The sequence below is a fragment of the Octopus sinensis genome, linkage group LG4, assembly GCF_006345805.1.
Source record: "Octopus sinensis linkage group LG4, ASM634580v1, whole genome shotgun sequence".
Taxonomy (NCBI): domain Eukaryota; kingdom Metazoa; phylum Mollusca; class Cephalopoda; order Octopoda; family Octopodidae; genus Octopus; species Octopus sinensis.
Genome location: NC_043000.1, coordinates 119630928 through 119657399, shown reverse-complemented (window position 1 = coordinate 119657399; position 26472 = coordinate 119630928). Strand labels below are relative to the sequence as shown.

Here is a 26472-nt window from a genome sequence, read left to right as displayed (position 1 = left end):
CACAGGCCTTCACTTGCCAAGACAAACAGACACAAATACACACACACACACACTCAAACTGTTTCCATTGACCAAATATTCTTTTCTACTCTAGGTACAAGTTCAAAAATTTGGGGGGAGGGGGCCAGTCAATTAGATAAACCCCAGTACGCAACTGGTACTTAATTTATTGACCCCCGAAAGGATGAAAGACATCCTTCAAAACTTCCATGTTTCCTGAATTTTACCAACAGTATACCTGATGCACCCCACCATTTTTTTTTTTTTGTGAAATGACTCATTCATTGTTCTCTACCTGTGCATTATTCTATGAACTGTTCATGCATTTCTGACGACATTTTCTAATGAGTTGTAGAGCACCTGAGCACTGTATACAATAAGTTTGTTATTATTAATTTGTGAAGGTACATGGCTTAGTGGTTAAGGTGTTGCACTCGTGATTGTGAGATCGTGGGTTCTATTCCCAGACCGGGCAAAGCACTTCATTTCATGTTGCTCTACAATCATTTCGACATCTGACATGTGGCACCTGTTGCACCTGATGGCGGGAGTGAGCTTATGTCTACACAAACATTTGATCACTATAAACGAATCATCTGTGTGGTTGTTCGGTCAGAAATTGTCGAACCCTCATACGTCATCTAACGACAGGAGAGTCCATCATTATCAGTTCAATCTCCAACAAAGCACTACATCCAAGCTTTTTTTTTTTTTTCCACTGTCTTAGCACCACTGAGACAGCTTTCTGCAGAAATCACAATTTGAAAATCCCATTGTGATCATCGACAACTTTTGCATTCTTAGCCCCTGGGACACGATGCTATCCATTACTGATCTCATCCACAGAAATAATTATCTCCTATCTTTTACTTGTTTCAATCGTCAGACTGTGGCCATGCTGGAGTAGCACCTTGAAGAGTTTTTAGCTGAATGAATCAATCCAGTCCTTTTTTTTTTCTTTTTTTTGTAAGCTGGGTACTTATTCTATTGGACCCTTTTACTGAACCACTAAGTAACAGGGATGTAAACAAACCAACACCAGTTGCCAAGCAATGGTGGGGGACAAACACAGACACAAAAACACACACACACACACACATAGATATACATCAATGACGATATGTATGGCAGACTTCCAATTTCCATCAACCAAATCCACTCACAAGGTTTTGGTCAACCCAAGACCATAGCAGACAATTCTTGCTCAAGGTGCCATGCAGTGGGACTGAACCCAGAACTATATGGTCAGGAAGCATACTTCTTACCAGACAGCCACTAGCCACGCCTAAACAAACTAATCAGTAATAGCACATAGACCTAACATTAACATAATTAATGGTTAGATTTTCAATAACTTCACAAACAGCTTGATAACAGTTTGACATTTGCTTTCATTTTTCTCTGTTCAAATAAATTTTTTTTCTTTATTTATACACGCATGAATTGCTCAGAGCAAATGTTTTAATACTCGGATATCATTTCTATACAAACCATCCAAGCATGAATGCAAGAATGACATTTCTTTTTATCAGCTGGGTTAACCAAAGCATATAAGGTGATATTTGTAGCCTATGGACATAAAGAGGTATTGCACAAAATAAAAATTTTAAGATATAGGTTAGTAGTTTGATGTCAGCAAGAGTAGAAAGCTCTGTTGTTATTTATCATTTTACTAGCAGTATCGCCCAGCGTTGCTCGGGTTTGTTTCGACCCTTTAGAATTGGAATTTTTGAAAAGTAAAAATTTTGCATTATGTAGCTTGTTATTCTCTTTAAGTGAACATTTTTCTGGTTGAAATACACCGAAAAATGGCAACACAGCAGTCAAAAAATCGTAAAAATTAGGGATTTTCATAGAAAAAAAAAGCACCTTTTTGATGTCAATAATTTTTTTGTGTTAACATGGTTTGATTTGAATTTTTTCTTCTACGGAATGAAGAGCAAGCCTTCTATCATACTCTCAATTTTGGTCAACTTGCGCCGCAGGGTCTTGGAGGAGATAGTGTTAGTTGAAGGCTACCAAACCTGCCATACACAGACAACTTCAGCTTTATATATAGAGAGATTAACTTTTTTTTTTTTTACTTGTTTCAGTCATTGGACTCTAGCCATGCTGGGGCACCACCCTGAAGGGTTTCGTTGAACAAGTCAACCCAAGTACTTACTTTTTCAACCTGGTACTTATTTTATTGATATCGTTTGCCAAACCACTAAGTTATGGTTATGTAAATAAGCCAGCACTGATTATCAAGCAGTGGAGGGGCAGGGGACACAAGCACATGACAGACCATATTCTGAAATGACAGATACAACCGCGACCAAGATTGAGGACCGAATTAACACAGCATGGACTGACATTTGTAGATGGAGACAACTACATAGCAAATACAAGAACAACTTCATCACAAAGAACAGTAGATTATCCAGATTCTATCACCTCATTGAAACACACAAGGATAGCCACACGAACCAGATTAGACCCATCGTCTCCAGCGTGGAAGGACCGCTGTATAAAATATCCTGGCTACTTTCTCATATCCTGAAACCCATACTCTCCACCTTTCCTGGACACGTCAAGAACTCCAACGAAATCATCAAAAGACTGCACCAATTGCCCCCAGACTAACTCAGGCAAAATAGATATGCGTTTAGTCTTGACGTCTCAATTCTAGTTCATTGTTGTGCCATTCAAGACACATTATATTTTACAAACAAAGCACAATGCTTCAAGCAAACTACAGAACTCTCCATACACATATATACTTTTATGTATCTACCAGCATCCAAAACTGAATATGAAACTTACAGGGTGTACTGGTCCACAGGGAATTACAATCCCCAGAGCCTAAATCAGTGTGTGTATCATCATCATCATTTAACACCCATTTTCCATGGTGGCATGGGTTGATATGGTAATATCTTTTATCTTTTACTTGTTTCGGTCATTAGACTGCAGTCATTCTGGGGCAACATCTTGAAGAATTTTAAGTCAAATTTATCAACCCCAGTATTTATTTATTTATTTTTTTTTTTTAATCCTGCCATTTATCCCATCGGTCTCGTTTGCCAAACTGCTAAGTTATGGGGACATAAACACACCAGCACTGGTTGTAAAGCAGGTGGGGGTACAAAGACAGATACACAAGCTTCCTTTACTTTCCACTTACCAAATCCATAAGGCTTTGGTCAGGCTAGGGTTATAATAGGAGGCGCTTATGCAAGGTGCCATGCAGTGGGACTGAACCCAGAACAAAGTGATTGGGAAGCAAGCTTCTTAACCACACAGCTATGCCTGTTTGCTGTTTATTCATTTAACGTTTTTTTTAATACTGTTACTGTTTCCTTGTGAGCGTCAGTATCATGTAAGCTGTATCCTTCATTTCCAATCTACCATGAAAACATGTCTGGTCTTAGGGAAATATTACCTTATCTGCAAACAGGTGAGGGTTGGTGATAGGAAGAGCATCCAGCTATAGAAAATCTGCCGCATCAAGTCTCTCCTCGTAAGGAAGGAAAACTGGGTGCTAAAACGATGATTCAGTACTCCCTCACCATATCGCGGTTCACCTATTGCGCACTCAGTACATTGCGGTTTTTTCTGCCTAATATATGTAAATTTATATCACGGTCTCCTCACTATATCGCGTGTTTCTGTGGCTGCTAGGTATTTATATATTTTTTTTTTTACGTTTTAATTATTTCTGTGGTAAAATAAAAGTTTTCACACATAAAAATTAATAAATTGATAAATATAAAATAGAGTTCAGTACGGCACTGTATAACACGTTAATTAAACTATATTAAAAGAAAATACGTAATGTACTGTAGATGAGTAAACAAAGAATTGCACATACTGTATGGAAAACAAAACTTGGGAGGTGAATGTGTGGTGTTGTTTTCCATTTATAATAAAATAAATATATACAAATTATGAAAATGATAAAAAATATATACAGTATAGTACTGTTTCTACTTCACGGATTTTCACCTATCATGGGAGATTTTGGAACGTAACACCCGCGATAATTGAGGGATTACTGTACAAGACATGAAAATACCTAGGGTTTTAATTTCCTGTTAAACATACTAACGATCTTTTGGTGATTAGATTAGAACTTAGAAGTCCTTGTCTTATTTTTTAACTTATCTATATAATAAATAAACCAAAGGCACTAATCTGCAAAATATTTGCTCTAATTACACTTGCCCTAGTAATCAAATGGTAGCAGAGCAAAGTTTACCTCTGTCTTTTGAAGAGCCCGTACCAACCAATACAATCTGTGCCAGTATTATGTGCATTTGAAGCTGTGCCAAGCATGGTCCAGCAGACCTAGCTAACCCATGCCAATATGTAAAAACAAAAAAAAATAGACGCCGAAATAGAGGTGTGGTGGTGAAACATGATGATGGCGATGATTACAGCGACAATGAATTTAATTCTATATAAAGCTTGCACAGAGTATTGAATAGACATTGCCAAAAGGAGAAAACATTGCAAGAATAGCGCTAATTTCATGTTTTCAGGCAATTTTCTTTGACATTTTTAAAAATATTTTTTTCATGGTTTACAACATATACAAATAATTTTGCTTTTTATCTCCTGATACTTTCATCATCACCACCATCAACATTAAAACACATTTCAATGTTCATTTTCTCTCTCTCTCTCCTGGTCACACCATTCCTATTCAAAAGGATTTGATCACAACACTATCAGCCATAAAGCCACAATAATTACCAATCAATTCAGCACACCAGCATAAAGTCAGTGATTTTATCCCCCACCCCATATTTTTGGCTTACGTATTCTGCCAGGTAAGAAGGAAAAAGAGAGAGAAAAAATTTGAGTGACTTGCCCAAGGTACAGCACAACACCAGCAATAGAACTGAGGCTTATGAATCTAACACCTTCATTCTTATTTCTTTATTGCCCACAAGGGGCTAAACATAAAGGGAACAAACAAGGACAGACAAAGGGATTAAGTCAATTACATCGACCCCTGTGCGTAACTGGTACTTAATTTATCGACCCCGAAAGGATGAAAGGTGGAATTTGAACTCAGAACGTAACGGCAGACGAAATACCTATTTCTTTATTACCCACAAGGTGCTAAACACAGAGGGGACAAACAAGGACAGACAATGGAATTGTCAATTACATCGACCCCTGTGCGTAACTGGTACTTAATTTATCAACCCTGAAAGGATGAACGGCAAAGTCGACCTCGGCGGAATTTGAACTCAGAACGTAACAGCAGACAAAATACCGCTAATTATTTCGCCCGACATGCTAACGATTCTTATTTCTTTATTGCATAACAACTCCATAAAGTGGTGACAACAGGAGTGGAAACGAGTTGATTTGGTCACAAACACCTAATTGAAGGATTTTCTGTTTACTCCAGAATATATCCACAAGAAAGCTTGAACACAACACAACAAGCTGACAATTCATTTTGTTACTGTTTATACAGTTCCTTCTGTGTCCCTTACTGTATATTGAACACTGCAAATGTTCATTATTAGTATCCCTGTTTTGTTTTTCTTTTTTTTTACTATAGCTGTAACCTACACCAGTGTCACATAACCAGCCATCTCAAAAAGTAACCTTGGATCATGGGGCGACATGCCATACTTGAGGAGACCTGTTGAGTCAAGTACATCAACTTCAAAATGAAATCAAAATCACAATCAAATGGAAATTGTAGTTGTGGTCCCCGTGCTGGTGGCATATAAAAAACACCATCTGAATGTGGTCAATGCCAGCCTCCTTGCCCCGACTGGTTTCTGTGCCAGTGGCACATAAAAAGCACCATTCAAATGTGGCTCATGCCAGCACCACCTTGACTGGCTCCCATACCGGTGACACGTAAAAAGCACCATCCAATCCTGGTCGATGCTAGCTCCCTCTCGCCCTTGTGCCGGTGGCACATAAAAAGCACCCACTACACTTTCAGAGTGGTTGGCATTAGGAAGGGTATCCAGCTGTAGAAACATCGCCAGATCAGACTGGTGCCTGGTGCAGCCTCCTGGCTTCCCAGACCCCAGTTGAACTGTCCAACCCATGCCAGCATGGAAAACGGACGTTAAAAGATGATGATAACTAAAATTTCCAACTTTGCAAAACAAACTTTAAAGGACAGTTCTATATTTAACCACTATGTCATATGGCATAGTGGTTAAGAGCGCAGGCTACTAACCCCAAGATTCTGAGTTTGATTCCAGGCAGTGACCTGAATAATAATAATAATAATAATAATAATATAATAATAATAATAATAATGAAAAATACCTTAGGAATGAGAACCCAGGTTCAAAATTTCCCCAAGACACTTGATGAAGGCTGGAGGTTATATCAGCCGAAACGTTGTGTTAACAACAAACAAGATGAGGACAAATATCCGTCAAATGTAAATAATATAAATAAACTTTAAAGAAATTCAACTTTACATTTTTACATTTAGATTTCCTGTAACTCTTTGATTCAGCTGAGAAATTAAGTCATCAGTATAACCATCATCATTTAATGGCCATTGTCCATGCTGGTATGGGTTGAACAGTTTGACCAGGGCTTGCAAACTGGGGAGCTACACCAGACACCAGTCAGACTTGGCATGGTTTCTATGGTTGGATGACCTTCCTAACGCCAACCACTTTAACAAAATGTGCTGGGTGCTTTTATGTGGTACCACACAGGCACTTTTACACAAGAATTTTGTCCTGTATCTGACATTAAGCTGCATCCGGTGATGAGACTCCAGTCCAGGAGTTTTGGAATTGTGCGGAGCATGCAATCACCCCTTAATTACCATTACCCCCAGGCCCATTCCAATCTGGGATGGTAGTATTTACCAAGGTCCTGTCTATGGTTTAAATCAGAGTTGGGGAAACTTTTTAGTGCAGTGGGCAAAAATTTCCAATGAGAAAGGTCCACAGGCAGACCACAAGTTCTAACTCTTATATCTCTCTTTACTCTTTTACTTGTTTCAGTCATTTGACTGTGGCCATGCTGGAGCACTGCCTTTAATTGAGCAAATCGACTCCAGGACATATTTTTTGTAAGCCTAGTACTTATTTTATCAGTCTCTTTTTGCCGAACTGCTAAGTTACAGCGACATAACACACTAGCATTGGTTGTTGACCAATGGTGGTGGGCAACAAACACAGACACAAACATATACACACACATACATATACACATATACATATATACAATGGGCTTCTTTCAGTTTCTGTCTACCAAATCCACTCAAAAGGCTTTGGTCGACCCGAGGCTATAGAAGCCACTTGCCCAAGGTACCACACAGTGGAACTGAACCCGGAATCATGTAGTTGGTAAGCTAGCTACTTACCACACAGCCACAATTCAATATACATTAATAAAGATAAGTTTAATGCATTAAATGAACGTGTAACATCTTCATTAACGCCGCCACTGAATTTAGGACATTTATATTACTTATGAGGTATTCTATATTTTTCAGCTAGAGTGTAGTTGGGTCTCAAGGCGGTGGGTACTAAGATAGCAATATGTGTTTTATAGTGAAAACAAAATTTCCATTCAAATGGCAATTACTGGACGATTTCTGTTTGAATCTAACCGTTTTAAGTCATATTGACTTAAAACAGTCAAACTCGAGTGGAAACACAACCTGTGTTGCAAATAGGCATATGAATATTGTATAAATTTTACAATTGAAAAATTTATTGTATTTTGTACATACGAGTATATCAGCCTGCAAGCACAATAGAATGGGGTTTTCCCACCCTTGGTTTAAACAGATTTTTCTGAGTGTAGATTGAGCTCTGTAGCTACAGTAGTCAATCTAGAAGGAGAACTCCAAAATTAATATTCTCTTCCATGCCCTTAGCCAGTACGGAAGAGTATGGCTGATAAAACTAACATGTGGTAGGTCCAATAACACAGATTCATACTACGGCAGCAACTATTTTGTATTAGTGCACATTCTGTCACAGGAATGAATACAAGAGAATTAAACCATCAACATACAGGAGAATTAAGGCATCAATATACAGGAGCACCCATGGACAAACAATTTGAAACTTCTATGTTATGGCTTACAGAACTATCATGAACAAAACAGGGTTGAGAACTGAGCCTTGGCGGACACCTATCTATATGCTGAATTCCTCATTGAGTGCACTGCTGAGGCTCACTGATAACAACTCTATATGTCTTGAAGCTCTCGCAACCTATCCCTCCATCCTCAATTAATAAATACTACTAAATTTTACAGTAGTTACCCACACCAAGAAGGCATCTGTGGTCCCAGGTCCTGGAACAAACCCAGACTACATTTCATTTAAGTTAGTTCTGTACCTAATTAGCACTGCTGTAATTCATTCTGATATGGTCCCCCCTTAAAGATTTTCTAATACTGTAGTGTACTAGGAAACCAGTGAGAGAGTACCTTGATGAACTCCTTAACAGCATTGTTCTTAACACCTAAGATTATGCCCGAGACGGTTCTTATTTTCTACTCCTGTCTTGAACTATTGGTGTGTGGCATGAATTTATAAATTTTTGTATCATATTTTTGTCATATATATTTTTTCATCAGATAAAGAACTTTTTTTTCTTAATCATATACATCACCTTTTTATCATCTATATAAGTTCTTTATTTATTTTTTTTCCCCCCATCTAAGATTCATCTGCTATTTCCACTTTCTTTTATCTACCACCCATCCAACTTAGTTCATTGGTCCATCACGCTAATGTAACTTTCATGTTTTTAATATGCAGGCATCTTTCTATAAGTCTGACATTCGAATGGGTTTTAATTATTCATTGAGCGTGCATCTGTGTAAAGGAATGTGTGAGTAGAGGCAGATGTAAGGGTCTGTAAGGAGAAAAGAACCAAAGCATGAATAGAACAAGAAGACATAATTTTATAAATTTATATCTTTATGTAGTTTTTAAAATATTTTTTTTCACACTGACTACATACATTTTTTTCATCAGATGAAGACAGAAAAATTTCATTTTTTTTTTTTTTGCTCATATGCACAAAACGAAAATCTATTATGCACCCAAACCTTTCAAATATTTTTGTGACTTTTTTATTTAAGTAAGAAACTGTATATATTGGTCTTATTTTCTCCAAAATTCACAGCTCCCCAGAAATCAGGAATGTGAAATTCATAGAAACAGTTAGAGAAGTTTTCAGCTTAAAATATATGTGTGTGTATACACACAGGTCAGTGTGTGTAAAATTAATAAAATACAAAAAAACATATATGGTGTTTTATAGTTTATAAAACATGCACGCATTTCAGCAAATTAACTGCTAGGATTACATAATTGCTTGTTGGAACATGATATAATCTTATTAAATCACTTCTTCAGTGTTGAGTAGAAAATACAAAGAATGGTGTTACATGCTCAATATATATCCCCATAACATAAATTATTAACACCAGTGGAGTGGCTAAACCCAGGGTACAGTATAGCAGGAAAGATACAGAGTACAGAAAGTTGTGACGACCTTCTCATATACAGTCTCTCTTTCTCTCTCTCTAACTTTTTGTGTGTTTATATAAACACACACACAGATTACATGGAGTAGGCAAGTCTATTATCATCATCATTTAATATCTGGTGTCCATGTTGGCATGGGTACAACAGTTTGGCAAGAGCTGTCAAGCTGGGGAGTTGCACCAGGTTCCATCTGATTTTGCATGGTTTCTATGGCTGAATGCCCAACCACTTTACAGAGTATACTGGGTGCTTTTACATGTATGGGTAATAATTCTGTTTCACAAACATATTGTTCTAGTTTTGACCAATGTGCAGCACCTTGGGTAAGTAGCTTCAACTATCATCATCATCATCAACGTTTAATGTCCGTTTTCCATGCTAGCATGAGTTGGACGGTTCGACCAGGGTCTGTGAAGCCAGGAGGCTGCACCAGGCTCCAGTCTGATCTGGCAGTGTTTCTACAGTTGGATGACCTTCCTAACGCCAACCACTCCATGAGTGTAGTGGGTGCTTTTTAGGTGCCAGGCAAGGCTGGCAACGGCCACGATTGGTTGGTGCTTTTTACGTGCCACTGGCACAGAAGCCAATCTTGGTTAATCTGGGCCATGTATGTAAGATTACATAGATCAAAACTGTACCTGTTGTTGAGTAGTAGACTTAACCCTTTCGATACCAACCTGGCTGAAACCACCTCTGTTTGATGGATTCTAGCTGCACAGTAGGACTGAACCTGAAACCATGTGGTTGAAAAGAAAGCTTCCATATAGCAACGCTTGCTTCTAAACAATAAAAACCTTTTTTAAAATTCTTTAGCCCTTCTGAAACAAACCTGCTTCAGAATGTCCCTGTTTCTATGATACAAGCTTCTTGTTTTAAAGTGATTTGAGAACATTCTAGCAGGTGTTATGATGACAATTTCTTTTTTTACTAAATTCTTCATCATTTTAAAATTTAACTGCAACAGGGGCCACAAAAGGGCTAGATGTGTTATCACTCAGATTTCTGAAATTTACCATATTTTAACATGTATAAGGAACCTGTTTTTGTCAAAAATTATGTTTAAAAAATGTGGGGGTTTCTTAAACATGGATAGTATTATAATCCCTTACAAAACCTTTTTGCTAAATATTAAGCCCCAAAAAATTAGGGGTTTCCTTATACACGTGGGTTCCTTATGCATGATAGAATATGGTACGTCTTACAAAATGGAGTGGTGGAATGAATGAAGTTAATCTTTAAGAACTTACCAACTGGTCCATTCCATGGAATACTTGAAAGACTCAAAGCTGCAGAAGCTGTAAAATTGAATGAAAATTTTTTTTTAAATCAACTAGCAGAGGTACCTGGTAAAAAATTACCGTTAATAAAATGTTTGTTGATAGCCCTGAAACATTTTTCATCAAGTTTCGGCATTTTTCAAAAAATTCAAATTTATATTAATGGGTAGGACCAATTTGATGAAAAAACGAGCAGGTGCAGGAGTGGCTGTGTGGTAAGTAGCTTGCTTACCAACCACATGGTTCCAAGTTCATTCTAACAGCTTGGCACCTTGGGCAAGTGTCTTCTACTATAGCCTCGGGATTTGGTAGACGGAAACTGAAGGAAGCCCATCGTATATATGTACATATATATATGTGTGTGTATATGTTTGTGTGTCTGTGTTTGTCCCCCCCAACATTGCTTGACAACTGATGGTGGTGTGTTTACATCCACGTAACTTAGTGGTTCAGCAAAAGAGACCGATAGAATAAGTACTAGGCTTACAAAGAATAAGTCCTGGGGTCGATTTGCTCAACTAAAGGCGGTGCTCCAACATGGCCGCAGTCAAATAACTGAAACAAGTAAAAGAGTAAAGAGAGCCTGGTAGTGTACCCATGTTGTTTTCATTTTTGTGCATGTGCGTAAAAGGGCAAAATTTTAAGCTTTGGGGCAGATTTTGTCAAATTGATGTCATGATGGCTAGTGCGCAAAATGCCTAAATTTTGCTTGAAATGGTCTTACCTAATCAAAACCTGAAATTCTGGGGAATTAAAACAGCGAATTGAAATAAGTTTTAGCAAATCAAAACAATTCGTATTGAAATGAAGAATGAGCAAATGCTAAATAATTTAATAAACTGTCTGTTTATACACATGAAGCATTTTTTGTGAAATTGGTGTCAAGATGGCTAGTGCGAAAAATGCCAAAATTTTACAATTTTTGAAAAATCAATGGTGATTAAAAATCGATTTTTTTAAAATTCAAATTGCATAAGTGACCACATGGGCATAAGCCCCACACATGTGTCAAGTTTCGTCAACGTCTGTTGGATAGTCTCGGAGGAATTACAGTAACAAATTCACAAGCACACAAACTTGCCATTTATTTTTATAGATTAACATTAGCGATAATTCCAGATTTCAAACAGACAAAAATGGATTTTTTTTCATTTCTTGATAAATCCTTTTCAGATGGATTCTAAACAACAGCTTAATATACACCATCATCATTCAATTTTTATATTCTTTTACTCTTTTATTTGTTTCAGTCATTTGACTGTGGCCATGCTGGAGCACCACCTTTAGTCAAGCAAATCAACCCCAGGATATATTCTTTGTAAGCCTAGTACTTATTCTATTGGTCTCTTTTGCCGAACCACTAATTGACGGTGACGTAAACACACCAGCATCAGTTGCCAAGCAATGTTGGGGGGACAAACACAGACATACAAACATACACACACACACACAATATATATATATGATAGGCTTCTTTCAGTTTCCGTCTACCAAATCCACACACAAGGCTTTGATCAGCCTGAGTTATTTCAATTTTTGAAGAAAAACGGTTTTAAAAAGTCATAGAGGTTTAAAGTTTGATCATTTCTACCCAGTCAGGAAACAGGATATGGAAGTTGTCATTTTGTACATGACAACATGTGTTAATTATAAACAAATCAAATGACAATTATAAACAAATCAAATTCTGCTCTATGCACACCATTTAACTCCTGATAACTTTTTAATTTTTGGTATTTTCAGTAAAAATTTTGCAAATATGTTTCTACAGGAATTCATGCAATTGTCCAAAAGTAAAACAAAAACATTTTTTGGTGCATGATTTAAGGCCTATTTGGCTGCTATTTTTAGCACATCTCACAACCACCTTAATGAGTGGAAAATATTTGTCAACACGGGCTTTCTCGCACACAAAAGAGCTTTCATGTTTCGCTTGTTACTATGGAAACGGGCATGAATGTGTCTGTATCGGTTGGATATATTGATATACATATACATATATATCAATAGATATACAGGGCGGCGAGCTGGCAGAAACATTAGTGCGTCGGGCGAAATGCTTAGCAGTATTTTGTCTGCCGTTACGTTCTGAGTTCAAATTCTGCCGAGGTCGACTTTGCCTTTCATCCTTTCGGGGTCGATAAATTAAGTACCAGTTACACACTGGGGTCGATATAATCAACTTAATCCCTTTGTCTGTCCTTGTTTGTCCCCTCTGTGTTTAGCCCCTTGTGGGTAGTAAAGAAATATATACATATATATCAATAGAGTGGTACCACATAAAAAGCACTCACTTGACAGGCACCAAGACTACATTTCATTTAAGTTAGTTCTGTACCTAATTAGCACTGCTGTAATTCAAGAACACAACGTGTCTATATCATGTAATAAGCACCTGTGCTGGCACCACAGAATAAAGCACTCGTGCAAGTGCAATATGAAGAGCACTCATGCCAGTGCCACATAGAAAGCACCCAGTACACTCTGTAAAGTGGTTGGCATTAGGAAGGGCACCCAGCTCTAAAAACCCATGCCAAAACAGACGACTGGAGCTTGATGCAGCTCTCCAGCATGCCAGTTCCTGTCAAACTGTCCAACCCATGTTGTTGTTTGTTCCTTCTCGAGCCACGCTTGGCTCATAAGGGCCGGTTTCCCGGTTTCCTTGGCGTATAGGTTCCCCACCTGGACGGGACGCCTGTCCGTTGCAGGTGAGCTGCAAGATGCAGGAGGAAAGAGTGAGAGAAAGTTATAGCGAGAGAGTCAACAGAGGTTCGCCATTATCTTCTGCCGGAGCCGCATGGAGCTTAGGTGTTTCGCTCATAAACACACACAACGGCCAGTCTGAGATTCGAGCCCACGATTCCTCGACCGCGACTCCGTTGCTCTAACCACTAGGCCATGTGCCTCCACAGATAAATGTGCCCTTTTTAAAGCCTAGCCAGGCTCATGAGCCTGGTTTCCCGGTTTCAATGGCGTGTTCCCCAGCTGGATGGGATGCCAGTCCATCACAGCGTTACTCATTTTTGCCAGCTGAGTGGACTGGAGCAACGTGAAATGAAGTGTTTTGCTCAAGAACACAACGCGTCTATATATCAATAGACTGGTATTATGGACTACCACACAGTTCTGCTTGATGGATGAACAAGAAACTGTCAACAACAAGGAAATGAAGTCTTCATAAGAAATGCACTGCTGCCTCCCATACGTGCAGCAGCAGCTGATTGCATCACTTCATGCAACTGGAAAACACTATGTTCATCAGCAGATGACACATTAGGTGGGTCAGCAGGTTTTTTTCACCAGTAAATGCTGTCATTAATTTCTTAGAATTTTTATATTTTTCTTGGTTAACCCTTTCGTTACCAACTCGGCTATGGCTCTGAGTACAAATGTCTTGTTTTCATAAGTTTTGAATTAAAATCTGCCACCAAACCTTAGTCACAATTTGTGTTCCTAACACAAATTGTGACTAAGTTATTTTACTAAATTCTTTGTTATATTTAAAATTAATTGAAAGAAACACAGAGCATCTCAAAAGAAATTCAGTAATGAAAGGGTTAAAATATATAACAGAGAAATAATTCTTAACCCTATCATTACCAGCCTGTCTGAAACCACCTCTGGCTCTGTAGTACAAATGTCTTGTTTTCATAAGTTTTGAATTAAAATCTGCCACCAAACCTTAGTCACAATTAATGTTCCTAACACTTGCTGAATGATAACTAAGTTAATACACTTCTATATTTAAGAGATGAGGAATTATGTACATTATTTACATTTGCGGTACCCACAGGCATATGGCCTAGTGGTTAAGAGCACGGGCTACTAACCCCAAGATTCCGAGTTCAATTCCAGGCAGTGACCATAATAATAATAATAATAGTGGTGGTGGTGGTGGTGGTAATGATGATAACATTGAAAAATACCTTAGGAATGAGAACCCAGGTTTGAAATTTCCCCAAGACACATGAGGAAGGCTGGTGGGGTATATCAGCCAAAACGTGTTAACAACAAACAAGATGAGGGCAAATATATGTCAAATGTAAATAATGTTAAGTGCCAGTAAGATGCTGGTAACGATCCTGCTCAAATGGTGCTTTTTATGTGCCACCAGCATGGAAGCCAGTAAGCTGCTCTGGCAACGATCACGCTCAGATGGTGCTCTTAGCGCTCCACTAGCACGGATGCCAGTCATTGAATTTGATTTCGATTTCTAATCTTCATAAAAAAATTTCTTTACCATGAAGAAAGGTTCCTAGAATCAGATTAATGGCAGTTATAAAAACCCTGATTTTTGGGAAATTATGCAGTTTGCCACACTGGACCTTGTCACTCATTCTGGCAATGCTATTTTGCATTATTCATCCTTCATGACCTTATGTCATACCTTTCTAAACCATTTCCTTCTTTAGAATAATTTTGAGCAACCAGATAAGAAAATTTTTCCTGTCGTCTTTCTCATAACAGATTCTTTCAAGACATGTTTTTTCTTCTTTATGATAAATACTCCAATTTTTCCTATAACTATTATGTTATGATAAATTAGACTATCTACAGAAAAATTAAAGATTGCACAGGCCAAATTTTATCACATGTTGGACCTCAGAATAATTTGTCCTTCTCGTAATAATTGGCCTACACCTTTAGTTCTGGTTGAAAAAAATAAGACTGATTGGTGTCCTTGTGGTGATTTTCACCAGCTTAATGCCAAAATACAGCCTGATAAATATCCAGTTCCTCATATCCATGATCTTTCAGCATCATTAAATGGTTGTAATATTTTTTCAAAGATTGACTTAGAGCTTATAATCAGATTCCTGTTGAAGAGAAGGATATACCAAAAACTGTCATTACAACTCCATTTGGGCTATATGAATTCCTTTGCATGCCTTTTGGATTAATGAATGCTGCCAATACCTTTCAAAGGCTTATAGACAAAGTAACCAGAGATTTACCTTTTGTATTCAAATATATAGACGACCTTCTCATTGCCAGTCCTTTAGAAGAAGTTCATGGAAATCATTTAAAGCATCGTAAAGTGTTTTCGGTGAACATACCATCTCTTTTTTCGGTCATCTTATTGATAAAGATGGAATCTGACATCTTCCAGACAAGGTTGAAGTTATTAACAAATTTCCAGTACCTAACTCTTTAAGAAAGCTTCGTGAGTTCGTAGGACTTATTAATTTCTATAGAAGATTTATAACTAACTGCACAGAAAGTTTATTTCCTTTAAAGGAATTGTTGAAAAATAGGAAAAATAAAAATAAAGCAGTTACTTTAGAACAGAAAGTGTTAGAAGCATTTCATTGCATTAAAAGAAACACTTTGTGAAAAAACACTCTTAACCCACCTGGTTCCTGAAGCAAAATTATCACTGATAGTTGATGCTTCCGATATTGGAATTGGTGGAGTTTTACAAAAATTAATTGTGGTTCTTGGCAATCTCTATCATTCTTTACAAAAAAATTCAAGGCAGCAAAGACAAAACAGCATTTTTGGCAGAGAACTGCTGATGGTTTATTTGTCAATCAAATACTTCAGGCATCTTCTTGAAGGTAGGTTATTTCACCTTATCTACTGATCATAAACCATTGACACATGCATTTAGAAATTCTTCTGCAAAATATTCTCCAAGAGTCAGACACCTTGATTATATTTCACAGTATACTGTGGATATAAAGTATACCAAGGGTGTTAAAAATTCTTCAGCTGGTGCTCTTTCTCGCATTAATGTTCATGCATTGCATTCTTTGTGTATGACTGATTTAGAAGAAATGTCTGAAGATCAAACAACAGATAAGGAATTCTCTCAGTATAAAGATTCCAGTTCAACTGTTTTGAAATTCAAGTTATTGCCAATTCATTCTAGTAAATCACATATCTGGTGTGATATTTCTACAGGATTTTCTCGACCATTTGTGCCTGAACAGCATAGAAAAGTTGTTTTATCTACCTTACAAAACTTATCACATCCTGGTATTGCTGCATCACTGAAATTGATATCAAATCGAATTGTCTGGCCTGGAATGAATAGGAATATTCATTCTTGGGTTCAGTCTTGTATACAATGTCAAAAAGCAAAAGTGAATTGGAATATTAAAGCACCATTAGGGGCTTTTGCGAACCCTGATGCTAGATTTCAACACAGTCATATGGACATACTTGGACCATTACCTCCTGTAAAGAGTAATGGTTATTTGTTAGCATTCATTGATCGTTTTTCACATTGGCCTGAAGTTTTTCCAATCAAAGACACATCTGCAGTGACAATAACCAAAACTATATTCAGTAATAGAATTTTATGATATGGAATTCCAAAAACCATAATGACAGATCATGGAAGACAATTTGAATCTACGCTCTTTGCAGAATTTAATAAACTGTTGGGCATTCAAAGAATTCGAACCTCTACTTATCACCCACAATCCAACGGAAAGATAGAGAGATTCCATTGTTAGTTAAAAGTAGCATTACGAATTTATTCTGATTCTAACAGTTGGTTAGAAGCTTTACCTGTTATATTATTGGAAATCAGGAATACTATTAAGGAAAATTTGCAAATTTTCACCAGCTGAACTTTTCAACGGAACTCCTTTAACTTTGCCCGGTCAAATGTTTGAAGAAACAGTTTCTTTCGGGGAAAATATTTCAAACTATGTATAGCATTAAAAGTTTTGTATCTGCTGATATTAAATCTTGGACTCATATATATGTACGTAATGATGCCGGTCATCATTCACTGCATTATAAATAGACTGGACCTTTCAAAGTTTTGTCAGTCAAAGACAAAACTATAATTTTAGATATTCATGGAAAAAATTAAACTCTCTTTACTATTCACTCTTTCACTTGTTTCAGTCATTTGACTGTGGGCATGCTGGAGCACAGCCTTTAGTTGAGCAAATTGACCCCAGGACTTATTCTTTGTAGGCCTAGTACGTATTCTATTGGTCTCTTTTGCCAAACTGCTAAGTTACGGAGACATAGACACACCAGCATCGGTTTTCAAGCAATGTTGGGGGGACAAACACGGACACACAAACACACACACATGTATATACATATATACGACAGGCTTTTTTTCAGTTTCCCTCTACCAAATCCACTCACAAGGCTTTGGTCAGCCCAAGGCCATAGTAAAAGACACTTGTCCAAGGTGCCATGCAGTGGGACTGAGCCCAGAACCATGTGGTTGGTAAGCAAGCTACTTACCACAGAGCCACTCCTGTGCCTATATCAGTTTAGATAGAGTTAAAAAGGCTTATTTTGACCATTCTTCATTTCATTCAAGCTAAACATTTGATTCATTTACAATCAAGCTAAACATTTGAAAATAACTTTGAAAAGAACACCTCACAAGAAAATAACACAAAAAAAAAATCAATTATGAAACAGCAATAACAACAGGAAAAAGACAAAAAGTGGCAGGATTGTACATTTTCCAAAGAGACTTTCTGAATTTGCTAAATTTTGTACTTCCTGATGGATTTTAACATTTCCTGGATTTTGTCTTTTTAAAAAAAAAAAGAGATACTTTGTAAATTTTTTGTTTTCCCAAGAGACTAGATTGAACATTTTTGAGAAGTTGTGCTGAACATTCCATGAACACTGTACTTTTCTGTAAAGCCATATTTCATGGTTGTTTGTTGTTTTAAGTATTGAAACATTTGTATTTTTTTCCAAATTTTTAATTTACATGATTTGGTCAATTGCTTTTCCCAGTTTTTGTTGAGATTGTTTTGATGTGTGTGTCTATATATATATATATATATATATATATTATTATTATTATTATTATTGCCCTTTTTTCAAAAACTTTAACAATTTTTCTGATGAGGGACTTGATGTAATAGTTAAGATTTTAGCAGCAGCATGACGTGATAGTCATGTTGGCTATCTTTTGTTTATAAATGTCTCAGGCTTTTTCATTGGTCAATTTTACTGCCCATACGTCAATTCTAATCTTCATGAAAAGTTTCTTTTCCATGAAGAAAGGTTCTTAGAATCAAGCTTACAGCAGTTATAAAAACCCTGATTTTGGGGAAATTATTCAGTGAACCTTGATTTGCTGTACGGGACCTTGTCACTCATTCTGGCAATGCTATTTTGCATTGTTCATCCTTCATGACTTTATGTCATACCTTTCTAAACCATTTTTTTTTAGAGTAATTTTAAGAAACCAGATAAGAAAATTTTTCCTGTCGTCTTTCTCATGACAGATTCTTTCAAAACATGTTTTTTCTTCTTTATGATAAATACTGCAATTTTTCCTATCATTATTATGTGGAGATGAATTAATTGTAAATATTTTGGCTTTGGTGTTAAATCCAGTCCTTCTCTTGATATTTATCTGTACAAACTCTCATTGTATTATTACAAGGAAAATGAATTAGCTAAAGATTTATTTGTATACACCTTATGAAGTAATACTCAAGCTTTTGTCCACAAGAGAATACAGTCAACCCTGGATGAAAAAACGAAATAACATTCTTAAGATAAACATGACTTCCTAATTTCACTTTCACCTTGCTATGAAAACACATTTTCTTATCCTGTTTAAACCGTATTATAACGGTGATGTTAGTGAAATGCTGGTATCTTCAACGTACATGTCGAACACCGTTACAAGTGTATATTTCTTCTGGTGTTATGTTTACGCCTCATATTAATTATAGCATTCTATCTACACCTCGCAACTAAATGATTGATAACCAGACACAACCACCAATATCCACACCATTATATATATATATATATATATATATATATATTATATTATTATTGCCCTTTTTTCAAAAACTTTAACAATTTTTCTGATGAGGGACTTGATGTAATAGTTAAGATTTTAGCAGCAGCATGACGTGATAGTCATGTTGGCTATCTTTTGTTTATAAATGTCTCAGGCTTTTTCATTGGTCAATTTTACTGCCCATACGTCAATTCTAATCTTCATGAAAAGTTTCTTTTCCATGAAGAAAGGTTCTTAGAATCAAGCTTACAGCAGTTATAAAAACCCTGATTTTGGGGAAATTATTCAGTGAACCTTGATTTGCTGTACGGGACCTTGTCACTCATTCTGGCAATGCTATTTTGCATTGTTCATCCTTCATGACTTTATGTCATACCTTTCTAAACCATTTTTTTTTAGAGTAATTTTAAGAAACCAGATAAGAAAATTTTTCCTGTCGTCTTTCTCATGACAGATTCTTTCAAAACATGTTTTTTCTTCTTTATGATAAATACTGCAATTTTTCCTATCATTATTATGTGGAGATAAATTAATTGTAAATATTTTGGCTTTGGTGTTAAATCCAGTCCTTCTCTTGATATTTATCTGTACAAACTCTCATTGTATTATTACAAGGGAAATGAATTAGCTAAAGATTTATTTGTATACACCTTATGAAGTAATACTCAAGCTTTTGTCCACAAGAGAATACAGTCAACCCTGGATGAAAAAACGAAATAACATGACTTCCTAATTTCACTTTCACCTTGCTATGAAAACACATTTTCTTATCCTGTTTAAACCGTATTATAACGGTGATGTTAGTGAAATGCTGGTATCTTCAACGTACATGTCGAACACCGTTACAAGTGTATATTTCTTCTGGTGTTATGTTTACGCCTCATATTAATTATAGCATTCTATCTACACCTCGCAACTAAATGATTGATAACCAGACACAACCACCAATATCCACACCATTATAATATATATATATATATATATATATATATATATGACAGGCTTCTTTCAGTTTTCATCTACAATATCCACTCACAAGGCTTTGGTTACCCTGGGGCTTTAGAACACACTTGCCTATGGTGCTGTGGAGTGGGTCAGAACCCAAGATGACATGAAATAATCTTCTTAACCACACAGTCATGTCTGAGCCTTTTTTAAGGAAATAAATCTATATACTATGTCGCATCCATTTCTCAAGACACTGAGGTTGGAATGTTCATTCAAAGATGGATGTCCTTCCTTCCCACTGTTGTGGTGGAACTTATTTTATTAACTCTTTCGCTACCGTATTTATTTTGAGATGCTCTGTGTTTCTTTCAATTATCTTTATATATAAAAGTGAAGTTGTGTGTCTGTCTCCTACAATTTAGATTCCTAACTACTCCCACATTTTGCAGTGCAGTTTAACCAAAACCGGGTATCTTATAGTCGTGATTCATATCAAGCCCTTCTGGGTATTAGCGCACGTCTACGATGAGTCTACGATTTAAAAAAAAATTTACCATCATTTTTTTCCATTTTAATGCATTTTTTCACTATTATATAAGGGAAGTAACTCTCTAAAAATGTCTACGACGAGTCAATGATTTAAAAAAAAATTTACCATCATTTTTCTTCCATTTTTAACGCATTTTTTGCTATTTTTTTTCCCCATTTTTAATGCATTTTTTGCTATTTTTTGGCTATAACTCTCTAAAAATGCTTATATGGTTATTTCCCTTACAAACCCGAGCAACGCCGGGCGATATTGCTAGTTTTAAATATAACAAAGACTTTAGTAAAATAACTTAGTTATCATTAAGCTAGTGTTAAGAACATAAATTGTGACTAAGATTTGGTGTAAGATTTTAATTGAAAACTTATGAAAAGAAAACATTTATACTAGAACCAGAGCCGGTTTTAGCTGGGTTGGTAATGAAAGGGTTAAGTAACTATTGTTATGCTCCTGTACAGAGCACACACAGCAAACCAACAAGTGAGATTCTACTTTGTCCCTCATCATACTAGAAATAAGTCTGACATGAGACAGGTCTAGAGCTAAGTAGCAACAACAACATGGCACATAATTAAGTTGAATACTGTAAATCCTCGAGTATAATCCGCATTTTTTCCCCAAAATTTAATGGTCAAAATCCCCAGTGCATACTTTATAAGAGGTTAAAAAGGAAAAATATTTTCTAAGCAATGTCCGAGTCTCTATTTGCTGTCCAGAAATGTTTATTCAGACGCATTTCGTGATGTCGGGCGCGAAAATACCTTAAGCTAAGCCTGAAATCAATGAAGTCATAAAAGAATCATCCATAACTTGCAGTAAGCAACATTTATTAAACGTTATTACTGTTATTTCTTTATTTTCTGCAAACAAAATGCACAAAAAAGCTGCACGTTTGTGTTATGTTATGTATACAATAATAATAAAGGACGTTACCATATACATTTTTACAAACCAAGGACGTTACATAGACCTCCTTGACTCAAGTTAGAGAAGGGGTGCGTATTATACACAAGGTTTAGGTTTTTCAGAGGTACAGATCCCTAAAATTCCCCAGCGTATTATACTCAAGGGCGAACTATACTCAAGGATTTACGGTAATTAAAATAAAACAGAATCTTACCTGCATTAATGCTAAGGACATCAGGATTGTTATCACCATCAACTGACAGCAAATTACACATCAGCTAGAATGAAAGGAAACAAAAAAGATATGATATATCGGTGATTAAAACAAGAATGATTTTGGCAATAAATGTATACATGCATGACTGTATGTGTATCTGTCTATGTATGTATCATCATCATCATCGTTTAACGTCAGCTTTCCATGCTAGCATGGGTTGGACAGTTCAACTGGGGTCTGGCAAGCCCGAAGGCTGCACCAGGCCAGTCAGATCTGGCAGTGTTTCTACAGCTGGATGGCCTTCCTAACGCCAACAACTCCAAGAGTGTAGTGGGTGAATTTATGTGCCACCGACACAGGTGCCAGACGAGGCTGGCAGACGGCCACGCTCGGATGGTGTTTTTTATATGCCACCGACACAGGTGCCAGACAAGGCTGGCAGACGGCCACGCTCGGATGGTGTTTTTTATGTGCCACCGACACAGGTGCCAGACGGCCACGCTCGGATGGTGTTTTTTATGTGCCACCGACACAGGTGCCAGACGAGGCTGGCAGACGGCCACGCTCGGATGGTGTTTTTTATGTGCCACCGACACAGGTGCCAGACGAGGCTGGCAGACGGCCACGCTCGGATGGTGTTTTCGGTGTTTTCTTATGTGCCACCGACACAGGTGCCAGACGAGGCTGGCGAATGGCCACAATCGGATGGTGTTTGTTACGTGCCCACAGCACGGAGGCCAGTCAATGCGGTACTGGCTACGGTCCCGTTCGGATGGTTTTCTTATGGTACCACTGGTACCACAAGGATACAAATTCCATTGATGTTCATCTATTTTGATTTGGTTGATGTATGTGTATATTAGTAAGTAGGAAAGCAGACAAATCATAAACTCTGAGTGGTTGGCATTAGGAAAGACATCCAGCTGTACAAACCATGCCAAATCAGACTGGAGTCTGTTGCAGCCTTGCAGCTTGCCAGCTCTGATCAAATCATCTGACCCATACTAGCATGGGCAATAGATGTTAAATGATAATGATATATCATCATTATTTCATATTACGTTTCCCTGCTTGTGTGGGTCAAACAGAATTTTTATTCAAGCTGACTTCCTACAACAGATGCCCTTCTTGTCATCAACCCTCACTTACTTCCAAACAAGTGATATATATATAGGGAGAGTTTATGAAAAAAACAAAAGACGAAGACAGGTGGTGTACAAAACAAACAGATGTATTAGTATAATGCTCAGGAATAGAAAAAGTCTTTTAAGTTTCGAGCCTACGCTCTTCTACAGAAAGGGATACAGAAAAAAAAAACAAGGAGAGAAAAAAGTGTGTAGTGGTTAACAATCTATATATATATGTGTCACTTTGGTAATGCTTGCCCAAGAAGGGTACTGGTGCTACGTAAAGAGCAAGGGTTACTCTATACTCTGAGGGATTATTCTACACTTTTGTAGACAGCAAGTTTATTCTTAATCAGGAATGTTGTTGACAATTACTTCAAAGCTTCAGCCAGTATATATATATATATATATATATAGTGCCGCTTTGACTGGCTTCCATGCTGGTGGCAGGTAAAAAGCACCATTCGATTGTAGTTGATGCCAGATCCCCAGGCCCCTGTGCCAATGCTACGTAAAAAGCACCCACTACACTCTTGGAAGAGCATCCAGCTGTAGAAACACTGCCAGATCAGATTGGAGCCTGGTGCAGCCTCCTGGTTTCCCAGACCCCAGTCAAACTGTCCAACCCATGCCGGCATGGAAAATGGACATTAAACGATGATGATGATAATGATAGAAAATGTATGTCTGTATTTTCCATTTTTACTTTAAGGTTGAAGGATTTTTACTCCACTATTGCAAGCTTTTTTTGATTAACTCAGGTAATTGGTCAAACAACATCTCTGGACAAAACTATTCTTCAAGACTATTGTTGGAAAGATACAAAATGGCACAGAGGTTGTACACAGAGTTGCTGGATGTATTCTATCGAAGTTGTCTACAAAGGATAATTAAGATCATACACAAGCAGAGGATCATTAGCAGACATCGTTAAGTAGCACTGATTCCACTTTGTAGGTTATGCATTGCATAAACCAGACACACACCATGCAAGAACAACAATATGCAAGCTACCAGCACAGCTATGAAAGCAATTAATTATTGAATATGAAAAAATTGGAAAAATTATCTAAAATCTGTTATGAAAACCTGCTGACTTTCTTTCTCCACCTGTTCCCCTACCATTCTCTCTCTCTCTCGCTTTATCACATCATTCTTTCATTATATTGTCCTTATGTAACATCTTCTTCTGTTGCATTCAAATCAGATTTGATTTTCCTTCCACAAAAATCAATACTTCACTTCCCTTAGTTGAAAAACCCGTTAGACATAGGCACTTCAAAATACTTCTCAAGGTGAAGTTCTTGTTTATATTTCTTTCACCTGCATTAATTAATTGTTGTTTATCTTTGTAATTTGGGTTATATAAATGGTGTAACTTCTTTTATTAATTTTTTTTTTTTTTTGCTTTCCTAAGGAGGCATGGATTGGATGTGATCTTTTGCGGTAGTGTTTTATGACAGGAAGCCCTTCTTGAGACCAATTTTTTAGTAACCTCTTTTGACACGCAGAATATGACCCCCTTCAGAAAGATAATGACAATGCTAAATGGTTCTACAAGTGTATATATATATATATATATATATATATATATACCAAAAATTTAGATTCAGATGAATATAGTACTTAAGTTGAGGCACCAGAATTTAGTACGGTATTATCCATACAATTTCAAAATAAGATGATTAAAATCAAAACAAGCAACAAGGATATCCAGAGGTAATGCAGTACAATAGTTTCATGCAACTATTACATCAATGCAATCATTACATCAATTTAAAATGCAGAGCAATCTTCAGCTGCACAAAGACATGGAATTTAATTAAATTAGAAAAGATGGACACATTAGTATAATTATACCTAAATTCTCCAAGAAGTTAAGGAGATAGACAAAGAACATGCTGTTCTTACTCCAGCGTAGAAGTTGATATATATATATGATGGATACTCCTGTTGAAGATGAAACATGAGCATTCAGCTTTTGCCGAATGAACTATATAAATGATTTGTTTATAGTGATCAAATGTTTGTGCCGCACATTTGCTTACTCTCTCCATCAAATCAACAATGTCTGAATAGGCGCTCAGTGTACCATGCATCAGGTGTTGAAGTGAACACATAACAACATGAGATAAAGCACTTTACTCAAGACCACAAAACACCACCTAGTCTAGAGACTGAAATGACCGCACACGCACACACTCTTTTACTTGTTTCAGTCATTTGACTGTGGCAATGCTAGAGCACCACCTTTAGTTGAGGAAATCGATCCCAGGACTTATTCTTTGTAAGCCTAGTACTTATTCTATCGGTCTCTTTTGTCGAACTGCTAAGTTACAGGGACGTAAACACACTAGCATCGGTTGTCAAGCAATGTTGGGGGTACAAACACAGACACACATATATATATATGCATATATACGACAGGCTTCTTTCAGTTTCCATCTATCAAATCCACTCACAAGACTTTGGTCGGCCCGAGGCTAAAGTAGAAGACACTTGCCCAAGGTGCTACGCAGTGGCACTGAACTCGGAACCATGTGGTTTGTAAGCAAGCTACTTACCACACAGCCACTCTTATGCCTATGCTAACACATACCTATACATATCATCACCATCATTTAACAACCAGTTTCCATACTGGCATGGGTAGGACAGTTTGACTGGAGCTGGCCAGCCAGAGAGCTGCACCAGGGTCCAGTCATCACAGCATACACTGGACACTTTTTTCATGCTTCCAGCACAATTGAGGTCCCCATTAAGCAAAATAAGCTCGTGCTTAGGGCATCAAGGGAAGGAGGGAGCACCACAGAAATAGTAAATAGTTTACGGCACAAAAGAAATCACTTTAAACTTACTAAAATAATATTCGGGATGCTTTTATCTATAACTATAAAATCTCTACTGAGTATAGACGCAGATGTGTTGCCTAAGATTAATTCTGGGGATCTGATCAAAGACTTTGCAATTCAAAAAAGTAGGAGGAAACTTTTCAAATAGAAATAAAGTGGAAATATACAAAAATAAACATTATTTTCCCTCTTATTGTTTTGTTTCGTTTAGAAAAATAAAAACTTATTTTATGGTTTGTTATTGTTTATATTTTGAATTACATAATCTTCTATGGGGGCACCAAAATCTTTTAAGTCCTTAGGGCCTCGATGGGTTTGAATCCGGCCCTGACCATGCAGCTCAAAA

The 26472-nt window shown here is 37.0% G+C and overlaps 1 protein-coding gene across 1 annotated transcript in view; it reads right to left on the bottom strand.

The window, feature by feature from the left end:
* LOC115210623 (polyribonucleotide nucleotidyltransferase 1, mitochondrial-like) overlaps nucleotides 1-26472 on the bottom strand; it is a 578459-nt gene that overhangs the window by 531173 nt on the left and 20814 nt on the right. Inside the window, exons 6-7 of the mRNA XM_029779226.2 lie at nucleotides 22145-22208; nucleotides 10748-10795 (exon numbers count right to left, since the gene is read on the bottom strand). Of these exons, the coding sequence (XP_029635086.2) occupies nucleotides 10748-10795; nucleotides 22145-22208 (112 nt within the window). The remainder of the gene's footprint in view (nucleotides 1-10747; nucleotides 10796-22144; nucleotides 22209-26472) is intronic.